This window comes from Eublepharis macularius, chromosome 14 (genome assembly GCF_028583425.1).
Source record: "Eublepharis macularius isolate TG4126 chromosome 14, MPM_Emac_v1.0, whole genome shotgun sequence".
Classification (NCBI taxonomy): domain Eukaryota; kingdom Metazoa; phylum Chordata; class Lepidosauria; order Squamata; family Eublepharidae; genus Eublepharis; species Eublepharis macularius.
This window is the reverse complement of record NC_072803.1, coordinates 19,144,894-19,157,976: the sequence shown is the minus strand read 5'-3', so window position 1 is coordinate 19,157,976 and position 13,083 is coordinate 19,144,894. Positions and strand designations below refer to the sequence as shown.

At 40.0% G+C, this 13,083-nt stretch overlaps 1 protein-coding gene across 2 annotated transcripts in view; it reads right to left on the bottom strand.

The window, feature by feature from the left end:
- Nucleotides 1-13,083, bottom strand: part of CDON (cell adhesion associated, oncogene regulated) — a 64,914-nt gene that overhangs the window by 38,969 nt on the left and 12,862 nt on the right. For both annotated transcript variants that reach the window (XM_054997729.1, XM_054997730.1), the window contains exons 2-3: nt 1,631-1,767; nt 1,161-1,433 (exon numbers count right to left, since the gene is read on the bottom strand). In XM_054997729.1, coding sequence (XP_054853704.1) covers nt 1,161-1,433; nt 1,631-1,706 — 349 coding nt within the window. In that variant the 5' untranslated portion in view covers nt 1,707-1,767. The remainder of the gene's footprint in view (nt 1-1,160; nt 1,434-1,630; nt 1,768-13,083) is intronic.

Below are 13,083 nucleotides of genomic sequence, written 5' to 3'. Positions count from 1 at the left end.
GTTCTGTTGAGCTTGCAACAATGTCCCTTGCTTCAGTTTGGTTTTTGTGGAATTTGCTGATTTGACATGATTCTCAGGTCTGATGGTGGTCCCCTTGCTTCACTTTGGTTCTGCTGGGTTTTCTCTTGGTTCAAATTGCACTTGGGAGAGTGCCTTTGGCCTGTGGCTTCCTTGCTCCTGTCAGTTTTTGCCTGAGACCCTGCTTGGAATTTTTTCCCATCATAGGAAACAATGCAGAATGGGTGGGGGCACCTTGGTTCTGAAGGGACTTCACCTTGATTCTGCTGGGCTTTCTTTTGGCTCAGCCTTCATTTGGGAGTGTGCTTTTCACCAGTTGCTTCCTTGTCCTGTGTGTTTTTGCCTGAAAGTCAGCTTGAATTTTCCCCCCCACCAGACGAATCAACATAGACGGCCTGCAGGCCCGTCATTCAGAGACCCATAGAATTTGAACCCAGGGCCCAACATTCCTGGAACTATGTGGGTCATTAGTGGACAGGAAGGAGTAGGGTCCTTGCAAATTTGGTGGTGTTTGCTTGAACACCGCCCCCCCCCCCAGCCTCATATTTTTCTCCACAGGGAATAATGGCCAGATAAATTCGGGATTCTCTAATCTTGTGATCTAGAGAATCATATTATACAGATTTCAGGGATACCCATTTTTTGGTATCCCTGAAATCTGGATCAACTGAATTTTTTTGGGGTGAACACCCCTAATCCTAACTCCTTTAGGATTAATAGATTTTCAGCGTTAAGGAAACTCAAATTGCCTCCTCTTCCTGCCTCAGCCCTTCAAATCTGGTACATAAGATTTGTACAATGTATGGTCATGTGGGCCATAAACTTAGATATAAGACAGGGTTAAAGGCAGGGATTTAGGTATGTTTAGCACAATTCCCTTGCTAGTTCAGATATATTTTTTAAACTGAGTAATATTTTATTTCTAGGTTTTCTAGATTATTAGATATTTTCAGGAGAAAAGGCAGAAAACAAATTTTGTTTTATTCTGCATTCTTGGTATAACAATACTCATACCCCCTCCCATAAGTCCTGTTTCATATAACATAATATTCTTTAAAAGTGCACACATCTGACAGACAAAGGCCAACAATGGAAATTAAAATTTCATAATGGCCAACAGGTTCAGTTTTACCATGACTTACAGGCAACAGATACTGTGGCAGGCCTGCTAATAATTGCACCAATGCTGTTATTGGCAATGCATTGATAGACACCAGAATCTGAAGGGCTAAGAGAGAAGATTGTCAGGGATCCTGGTTGTAGATCTACTTGGTTCACTTTCTTGTGCAATTTCTCTCCATTGAACAGCCAAGACACATGAGCTGTAGAGGGCTCAGCAGAGCAGCGAAGCTGTACAGTCTCCCCAGGTTTCTGGATGGTAGAATGGGGCTCAGAAACAAAATAAGGAATCAGATCTAGAAAGGGAAAAACATACACAAGTGACTGATTTCTACCGTTATCACTTTATTTTAAATACACTATGATTAGTGCACTAAATATGTTTGATATGTATCATACAGATATAGACTTTTACCCTCCTTAAAGGTTTGGCCACTCCCATAGAAGAAATTTTTAGGTAGGAATGTATAGCAGTTGAAGTAGGTGAGTTTACCTGAAGCTGTGGTTGAGAAGAAAACTGTTACAGTAAGGAAAAGTAGTTCTTGTAAAGGCCCAGGGTCAGGATGCATAGTGCCAGGTTAGAAAGATTGATGGCAAATAGCTTCAGTCTAATAGGAGTCACTGAGGAGCCTTCAAATGAAAAGAAAAAAGATGGTGGGTTTATAATATCTTCTGTTTTCATGCCTTGAGTAGCCTAATTCAGATTGTAATACTGTGGAAAAACTTTGACAGGAAATGTTCCATAAAGTATTATAACTAAGAATACATCGAGCACAATCTTTAAAATGCATTTGCACATGCCAATATCACTACTTCTATAACCCTTTATTATAAATATTCATAAGACCCCAAATGTTATCAACTCTATAGCAGTTTTTACTGTACAAGGTACTCAGTTCTCTCTGAGCACTAACACTATTAAAAAGTAAATTGCCTTAACAATATAATCCTGGCAGGCATATCAATGGCTTGATTTAGCACCACTATAAAAGGATGAGTCTTGGGCTGCTACTGCAGATATAGCATTACCAGGCGTATGGATGGTGCTAGGTGGAGCCCCCTGACTGGTAGATTACAGAATATGCCCTCCCTACTAGCAACTACCTACATCAAGTACACAGCCCCCACTATGATGCTCTGGAGATGGGTGAAGGTCAGTCAGTTGCTGTGTCGCTACAATATGTATATATCAATATTTTTGACTGTGTAATTTGGAATGTTTATGGTTTTAACTGGTATTAATTATTTAATGTGTTTTAATTGCACACGGTTGTAATCTGCCCTGAGCCTGCTGCTGTAGGGAGGGTGGAATATAAATCGAATAAATAAATAAATAAATAAATAAATAAATAAATAAATAAATAAATAAATAAATAAATAAATAAATAAATAAATAAATAAATAAATAAATAAAGTTTACACAACACTGGAACCAGTGCGTGACAATTGCCAACAGTGACAGCGTCCCTATGAAGGCAGGATGAGGTGCCTGCATCAGGTGGCAGACTGCTGTCTATTCAAGTTACCTATTACTTTATTATAGTGCTCAAATACTGATTCAGGCATCAAAGTATTATTAATACTCTTTTCCCCACAGAATGATTTATACTACAAGCTTTTTAAAGAGATTATGTATCTTCTAATTTTTAGCCACTCTTTCAGAAAACTGTTCAAGGGAGGTTACAACAATTCAAACAGATCCAGTTACAAAATACAACTACACATAAAACCAGTAGACAGACAAAATTCAAGTAAAAACACAATACAATCAGTACATTTTTTTAAAGTGTACATTAGCCTTCCTCAACTCTGTAAAGGGGATGGAAGGAGGCACAAAGTCCAAATTATGTCACAGCAAAAGTGCATTCACTCAAGGACTATTTCATCCATCTCAGCCCTATCAAGATCAACAGCACTGATCTGTCCAGAGAATTTAAAAATTATTTATTTGGAATCCAACCACCAGGCCCTGGACTTTTAAATGAAAACCCATCTAAACCCTTGCAAATCAGACAGGCTATTAAAAATAAAATTCAATCTACCATCTTCTGGACCAATCTGGGATATCTTCTTTTACTCAAAGCAGCATTCAAACATCACACAAATGCATTTTGGTTCATGTTACTTGCCTTTCCGCACAGCCAAAATAAAAAACTTCCTACTTGAGGAAGTCTTCAGCATAACCTCAATTTGTTTCAATGCTGAAACTGAGGTACTTCAACAAACTAGAGTTTGTTTCTTGCCAACAAACCCTCTGAGGGTAAGAAACAGGCTCCAATTTGTTGAAATGCTTGGAATTTAGCAGTGGAAGAAATAATAATGACTTTGTCAGTCAAGAAGTCTCTGATCATGGCTTTGCATGTAAGTGAAGATGTGAGCGCTAAGGTTGTCATGTTAGAGCGAAGGATGCCGAAAGCCTGGAGAAAAAATATCCTGACCTTTATTGAAGATTTAATAGGATGTTATTTACCAGGTGATGTTATTTACCTGAATGCCACAAAAAGATTCAACTGATCATTTTTATACATTAAGGCCCCACATTAAAAAGTAAGAACATGCCTAGTAAGAACATGAGTATAAACCAAACTTGAGATCATAAAGAATAAACCAGTTTGATGTATTGTCGAAGGCTTTCATGGCCAGAGAATGATGGTTGTTGTGGGTTTTCCGGGCTGTACTGCCATGGTCTTGGCATTGTAGTTCCTGACGTTTCGCCAGCAGCTGTGGCTGGCATCTTCAGAGGTGTAGCACCAAAAGACAGAGATCTCTCAGTGTCACAGTGAGAGAGCCACAGCTGCTGGCGAAACGTCAGGAACTACAATGCCAAGACCACGGCAATACAGCCCGGAAAACCCACAACAACCATCAATAAATCAGTTTGTTTATAACATCTGAATATAGGCAAGAACTTAACATTCACCACACATTTTACTTCCTACATTTCTCCTAATGTAATGACAGAAGTTCATTTATTGGGGGGGGGGGTGTTACCATGAAAAACAGCTTCTGCCTCACACAAACTATTATCTCTAAATTCTCTCATCCTACTATATAATTCCCTTAGCATCTTTCCGACGATGCACACTGATAAAAGTGTGCCGTGGAACACCGCCTCTGGAGGGCACCACTGGCGGCGGATGACCAGGCAAGTCTGCCCGGCCCTCTGCAGCCAGGGTACGTAGCATAGCTGGAGGAGGGCAGTGCAGGAAAAGCAACACACCTGCAAGCCCCAGTGGAGCCCGGGTGATGGGGTGAAGCGCCCAGTGCCCTCTCAGCCCCAACAGAGCTGCGCCGCACCGCTCTCAGTGGGGCTGGGGTGTCACGGCGGAGGCGAAGTGCCCGGCGCCCTCCCAGACCCATCGGAGCTGCGCCACTCTTGGCGAGGCCGGGGTGAAGGGGCAGAGGCGAAGCGCCCAGCACCATCAGCCCCACCGGAGCCGCGATGCTTTGTGCTGCGGCTCCAGGGGGGTTCACACGGCTACAGCCGCGTCGCTCCCCTGCCTCTCAGCCCTCCCTAGACCCCCCTTGCCCCTCCACATGCCAATCCTCCCCAGCCCCCTCCTGCCTCTCAGCTCTCCCCAGCCCCCTCCCCCCCATGCCAGCCCTCCCCAGCCTCAGCTTTCTAGACCCTTTTGTATTTCTTTGCACAATGGGCTTTGTTTCTAGTTTGAAACATATGTTCCTTTAATCAGCAACCTTTCCTCATCTTTTTGCTAATTTTTAAGCAACCAGTCATGTAGAAGTAACAGTAAATCATAGGTACACCTTTCCTAAACTTGAACATGATTGGATTATATTCCAGAATTTATGCAAACCTTGTACTAAAGTTTTCCATGGGAAAAACATTTACCTTTGCAACATCTCTCAGAATTCCTCCTTGTTTGGTTGAAAAATGCAGCATGTTATTTTCACGTGAGAACCTTATCTTGTCAGATCTCAGAAGCTAAGCAGGGTTGGCCTTGGTTAGTAATTGGATGGGAGACCTCCAACAAAGACAAGGGTTGCAGAGGCAGGCAACAGCAAACCACCTCTGTTAGTCGCTCGCCATGAAAATCACCATAAGTGAACTATGACTTGAGGGCAGGATTGCATTTCAAGTCCACTGTAAATCCCAAGTTGCTTAAGTGGCTCGAGTTTAATAGCACAGTCTTAACTTGACTCAAGCCTATTTAAGTATTTATAGCCCACCATACTTCCTTGGACTCAAGGCAGCTAAAGATGAAATGAACATTTTCTGTTAAGCATAATTTACTTTATAATTTACTGTATATGGGTGTCACGAGTTTGAATGTACTCAGCACAAAATATGGTAACTTTAGTTTTTGAACTTGAAGAAGCGAATGTCTAGCCCTTATGGTTGTGAAGATATGCTTGAACATATAGCAGGCAATATTTCAAACAAGCTTCTGAACAAGCTTCTGGGTGGAACTTCAGATCTCTTTGCCTTGTTAAAAAGAAGCAAGTTATGCTTAACAGAAAAAATAAGTATGCATGATTTGCATAATTTGTACATGTCACAAAATTCAACTGTTAAAATTCTTAACATAAAGAACATGCTTTGCAAGTAACTAGTTTATTTTCTCCTATAAAACAATTGTTTGTTCAAAAAGTTCATTTTATGCAGCTTGCTAAAAATAGGTTGGAGTATATTTTTGTATACTCCCACATTCTTCATCTTGCAATCAGTTAAGTGTTTTTCTAACCAGACTTGATTTATAATTTGCAAGCTAGCTTCCAAACTCAATGAAGAGTCAAGTGATATTCATTTTTCCCTCCTATACACACACACACAATTTTGTAGAGCAGCAGCCAACTAGATTGTTCTCAGAGACAAAGGAAGCTATACCTAACTTTAGGCCTAAACCAGAGTGTTAATACTGAACCTAAGTAGTAATCAGTCTTGTAAATAAGTACACAAAAGTTAGTAACCCACAAACACTTAGTAGCTTTGTCCACCTGTGACAGTTATTTGTAGTCTAAGGGGGTGGGGGGAAACCTAAAAGAGCATATTCAAATCTTCCTGCCTGGTGACAGTTTAGGTTTGGCCCTAGTAACAAGATGAGTGGTTATTTGGAATAGTTTTTTATCACATCATTGTCAATTATCTACAGCTCACGGGAAAGAACAGTTTCACCCAGAGACATAGTGAAGTGTTTTTGTAAGATAAAAGCCTACGATACATGGAAGATATAGCATCCATTTTTAAGACTTTTGGTTATTTTATTTAAGTGAGACAATCACAGCACACTACCTCACAATATAAGTACAGGCAATGTACAGTAACTGGATTATATTTTATTAGGAGTACACAATGGTGCATGTATATGCAGCTGATTATAAAGTTAACATCGGAGAGGTTAGTAATGCAGGGCAAAAGAAAACAATGTAATATTGCTCACACCTGGACGATCAAACTTAAAATAGTTGAAGTGCAAGGAATAAATCACAGGGGTCCAAAATGGTAATGCATTGCTTAATTTAGGCTTTAGCGACAATGTCTTATCTGTCTATGACTGTATATTAAGCTTAACCCAATGACCACTTTCCATAAGAAGAAACCATCAACTCTTTTTCCAATAGGCAGATGTTTTTAAAATTAATCACTGGCACCTTTGCTGATAGCCTCAGCGGGGTCAAAGATTTAATAAACCTGTAAACTGAACTTCCTGTTCATCCTTACAGGTGGCTGCCCTTTAGGTCAGGGACAAAACTTCAAGACAGGCCGTAATAGAAGGCACCAATATTAAGACTGGCTTCACACAATACACTTCTGGATAATTTCCAGTACAGCACTATTTTGATTACTATTTACTTATTACTTATTCACTGTTCTGACCTCTATGAACCAAATAGAATTTCATGATTACATGGCAGACCACCTCACACTAAATCTATTATTAGCATGATGGTCCCTTTTAATGTTCTGTCATTGTACATGCTTAATACACTGTGTTGTACCTTCTACATATCTAGCTACTTATGCATTCAGATGTACTTTAGATCTTACTACCAAGAAGCATAAAACAGTCATTTAAGGTATCAGCGAGTGTTTTTAAAATTAAATCATTCCACTTCCCAAATGGCTAATAAAATTCCTTTACTTAAACCAGCTCTAAAATGAGACTGGGCAGGCAGAGCATTTCCTTTATATGGATCGGAATACCACTTGTCCACCCTTTGGAAACATTATTTTGTTAATTTAAGCCAGCAAATGGCAGATAACCATCACTGCAAGACAAAGACTTTGAGAGTGAACGAGTGCAAAGTTTAATGTAACACCAGGGCCAGATCTACGGTTGCCAGCTACGCACGTGCTCCTGGCGCTGTGTGATGACGTCACTCCCGTGACACCATCATGCTGCTGCCGGCTTGCCGTGCGCCCCTTGTCCTGGGGAAAGGCGAAAGGCAGCGCAGGTGGCTGGAAGGCCACCTGCGCCGTTCACCTTTCCCCAGGTGTGCTCCCGGGGCTGGCAGCACGCTCCTGGGGCTGGCAACTGCACCCAGCGCCCCCTCTTTGGCGGCGCTGGAGGCAGACTACCCCCCTGCCCCGCCCCGTCGATCCAGCCCTGTGTAACAGGAATGTTTTAAAATTAATGTTGATCATATGATCTTACTGCAGAAGTATTCCTGGACTCACTCAGTGTTGCATAAGAAGTCAGCTTGTTCTGTTGTCATCTTTCTACCACTGAAAACAAATCTTGATTCCATTATATCCTTTAGCGATTCAAGAACTAGTACACTGTAGTACTAATTTTGGAAAGTCAAAATGGATTGTTAAATTTCACAATGAGTGAGCTATAAAGCAAAAGTAGCAATGTGCATATTATTTTAACTGAAAGTAGCCAGACATTCTTTTAGCCAACTGGCTCCTTCGTGATCAAAGCCTTTGAAAGCAGTCTTCATGCTGTATTCCTAGGATTTGACAAAATGGGTGTAACAACTGGCATATGCAATTCCTTAGACTTTTTTTTTTTTTTTGCAATGAGTGGTTAGAAGCTAGTAGCAACCAACATGCTGCCCACCAATTTAACAGCTAACATTAGGGCTGATTTCTTGGAGTCCTTGGAGAATTGTAAAATCTCTCAGGGCCAATGCATTCTCTCTCATACACAGTCTATGTTTCCAAAAGCAAAGCTGCTGTGAATTAAGCACCACCACTAAGGGACAGCAGAAAGAGGGGAAAAAATTTAGGCAGATTTTTAGATATTCAAAAATAAAATATTATCAAGCTATAACTAGAGAAATGTAGCACCTATGGGGTTTCTAGTCTGCATCTCCACCTCCTCCACAGGCTCAATCAAGTCAGCCAAGCATGCAAACTGATCCTGTCGCCAGCAAAAGCATTTCCTTTCACTGTGGTCAGCCAAAAACAGAGGAAGAAAATGGAAATGACTTGAAGTTATGGCACCAAAAAGGCCAGACAAGCAAGGAAATAATCAACTCCACATGAACCACTTCGAGCCCATCACAATGAAAAAGGCCCATGACTAACCCCAGGAAAGGTCATCGAGACCATGGGGGTCACATGCAGAAAGAGGCAATAGTGAGAGGCTGCCAGCTGCAATAAGAATCACTGTGTTCCTAATTACACTCAAAGAAAAAGGGACTGAGCTCAAAGAATGTTTTGATTTAGTCACAACATAATGCAAAAAGAAAAAATCCAACTGTTCCATTCAAGACAGCAACCACAACTTCTATTTCTGCATTTACTGGATTAAAATGAGTCCAATATGCCACATTTATGTGGATGACAAAGTTGCACAAATGATCTAAGAAGGCAGGAGCAGAACTATTTATGAAAGTCAGGAGAGAGAGATTTAAATGGGCTTAGACTGGAGTAACTCTGCTTAGAATTTCACTGCTAGTTTCAAAGGATCACCTTCAACTCATCAGCAATTCTGTTCTAGGATTTTCTGTACAACTTTATGGCTGAATATGGGGAAGGGGATATAATTCACCAGTACTCTTTCAAAACAAGAATGAAAGCCATGTGTACACACATGAGCAGCTAGAGTTTACACTCCTTACATTTGGGAACAAGTTAAAGCAAGCCATTTTAGACAACACTTTGATGTCATACTGTCTTAAACAATCCATAGTGTTTCAGGTGAAGAACATTATGTTTTGCTTATTTTGTTATAAACCTTCCAAAGTATGTAGATGAAAAAAGCTGTTAAAGAAACTGAAAACATTTTTCATCTAAAATTGTCAGACAGAACATAAGCCATTCACATAGCTGTCACCTGTTTTCCACTACTACTGTCCATGATCTATATCTGCACTAACTAGGATGAAATCATTTGCTTCCTAACAGGCTACCAGTAATGTATTTATTTGTTTAACAGTTGTAGGCCTTGTCCTATTTATCCAGTGAGAGATCCTTGATTTTCATCCTATAAATAGTGTGGTTTAAACTCAGGAACAGTTTGAGGTCTCTGGGAAAGTGTTTAAGTGTCAATTATAGTTTGATAGGTAGACTGGTTTTAGAGGGCAAATTCCCCCTAGTTAATATGCCATCAAACACATGGTAAAGAAGATTAAAAAGTTAATGGATCTAAGCACTAACAACATGCTTAATCAGAAAGGACATTTTAAACCAGTGTGTTAGAAGCAGAGCTTTAATTTAAAATTTAATTCTGACAGATTAGCCAGAGGTCTTTAAAGTGATTGAAAGACACAAAAACAAAGCACATTTATCATTCATAGCCAGACAATTTCCATAGACATACTAAACAGTGAAGAAAAATTTCCATAGACAACCAAAAAGCTGTCCATGACTGCCAATGATATACAGAATACTGTGTGGTACATGTCTTTAAATCAACACAATTTCTTCATCAAAACCCAATATATGATGCAGTTTCTTAAGTTCTTTATTGCTGACATCTCTACACAAATGCTTCAAAAATCACCTGAAAAAACTAGACAGTGACAATAAAAAGATTTCATAGTGTATGTAAGTACCTAAGCACAACTATATAGTGGTGGTGGTGGTGGCAGCAGCAGCAGTAGTAGTATTAAACTACTGAGAACAAACAAATATCCTGTAGATCCAGTGATGCAGCTCCTCCTAGAACCTACAATATACCAAAGTAAAAATTGCTGCTTATCCCTCAACAAGTTTTTTATGGGGTGGGGGTGGGGAGGTTTACTGGATATATTAGTGCACATACAGTGATCATAGAACACTTTGTATAAGCCATTACATACCTGGAATACATATTTACTACTTACATATACCACACGAACATTTTACTAAAGTAGGGCTTGTGCTAACAATAGTTGCCTGTTCAGGATTAGACATCCTGCTTTACCATCATACTGTCATCTTCAAACTAGTCAAAGATTTAACCAAGAAGACTGGCTGTACCCAATGCTGACTTTTCACTATCTTGAATAAGTAAAGCAAATTTACAACAGAGTGACAGTTATGGCAAACTTTCAGGATATGCAACACATTCCTTAATTTAAGACAACACATTGAGTTTTCTGTTGACTAGACTTTACTGATTCCTTATAATTTGATTGGGGCCTTTTTTCAAGCCAAGTCTGAGCAGGAGGCAAGAGAAGGAAAGAGAAGGAATACCCTAACTAAAGAAACTCATCAGATGCACTCCTGGCTTGAGGAATAGATCTTGTCCTGAAATGTAAGGCCTCTGTACAGTAAACATTCGGTGTTCAACAACATTTCATAAGGAGTTAAAGGCCACCGACTCCCTTTTAGCTATTGATCAGCATCCTCAGATAAGTACAATAATTTGTAAAGAGAATACTGCAATATCTTCCAGTTCTTTGTACTGTACTTTCAGATAGCCAACTTCAGTATTCTGAGATGGGTGACAAGGGCTCTCCCAGTTTGGGGGATTCAAATGTTTGAGCTGGTCAGATTGAATTTTTTTACCTTTATGACGTATCAAATTTTGCAGAGACTTCTCAACCTCTGCTACTTTGATCCAGGGTGCTACAGCGTAGTATTGTAACACAAAAGCACCTTACTTCTACAAATAGATAACGCTGTAACACACGCAAAACCATCCACTTGCAAACAAGACCTTGATCCCATTTGACATTGCTGTACCACTTGCAATATGAGTAAGGCTGATTGTACAACTGAAAAGGGTTACAATACTTGCCATGTCCTACCCACTTTTCTCATTCTGCATAATAATGCATATATAGCAAAACAACTTAGCAGAGAACTCCCAAAGCATCATTCTAAACACATTTAAAATGTCGCTTTAGGAGCCATATCTCCACATTGGAGGGGAAGGGGATAAGCAGAGCTTTAAGTAACATCACTTCCGGAGCCTTGGTTATCCCACCAGCCAGAAAGTACAGAAATGCAGTAATGTCAAGTCAATTACATCACTGCCAAAGTGAGTGACACACCCTGTCTTGTTGCACACTTTCTCCTCCCTCGCTAAAACAAAACATTTGGCAAGTAGTGGGCACAAAAGCATAGGTGACTATATTTTCAACCTTCACTTATACATATGAGACTGGCTATGTACAGCTCCAATTTCTTCATAAATGAGAAGCCATAACAGTGTAGCATTCAACAGCACAAATATACAACCAACAAGACGCATTTCCTTCCGTATCTGAACCAGCCTTGGTTCAATATTGAGATACTTTTTGGAATGATGAGCCAGCCAGTCATGAATCTGGCAGATACAAAAATTACTCAATTCCCCAAGTTCCAATCTGTACAAACTGAAGAATGCAATCTAACAGCAGTTATCTCTGCAACTAAGTCATGAAAATTTACCAAAAATGTCAGTCACATCCAAGGAATTTAATTAGTTTGCTTAATATAGGCGTAATGGATAACCCACCTTGAAAAGTGATTTCAGTGTTAGCCAGAGGGATTAACAGCTAGAAACATTTTCTTCCTAGTATGCAAGTATTTATTTACTTCATTTATACCCCACTGTGTTAATGGTAACCTAAAGCAGCTTACATCACCCCCACTCTTCCATTTTATCTTCACAACAACCTTGTGAGGTAGATTAGGCTTACAGCACATGACTGGCCAAATGTCACCCAACAAGCATCCATGGCTGAGTGAGGATTTGAACTTGGGTCTCGCAGATCATAGTCTGACACTAATTGCTATACCTACCTCTCTTACAAAATATGAAGACCAAAAATTTTATCCTCTTGGCAAATACAACCTTTTAATATCACACAAAAGGAATGAAGATACTAATCCACAAATTCTCTTCAAACTATATACTACACTTAACGGTGGATCCTACGCCTTGTTTGTGCTTGTGTTGTACCTTTCCCTATTGTGTGAGTGGTCTTCCACTTTTGAACACACACACACACACACACACACACACACACACACAAAGAGAGAGAGAGAGAGAGAGAGAGAGAGAGCGAGAGCGAGAGTGCGCACTGGAGAAATATGCTCCATAGCAAAGGACAACCTCTGCCATGGACTATGTGCAGCACAAGCAGAAGAAGGGCTTAGGATTCCAGCCTTAACTGATTACAGTTCAATCAAGCATGAATAATGAGCTTCAAATAATCTAATCTAGAACTATACTAGCTCACTTCCCAGTCCTGACTAAACCACAGTATTCCAGCTATACCAGGCCTCAAAGGGTAAGAACTAACAAAGTACTACAAGCTAGGCAGCACAATTTTAGGTAAGGTCTAATATTAATATTATTGCAAGCTATAACAAGGACAGAGGCTCATTATACATTTGGTAATAAAATCTTGTAATTTCCTAATACTTTACCGCCTTTCTAATTCATTGGGAAATTAGAGTACCTGGCTGGATACCTTGCATTCAAAAGGGCATGCCATTTGCATAGTGAAAGCAAAGGTGAAGCACAAATATTTTCTCTCTATTGTCCTATTTTAAATCAAGAGAAAAGGTAAGCACATCCCTGGTGGATCAGAGCAGTGGTCCGTCTAGTCCAGCACGGGGTT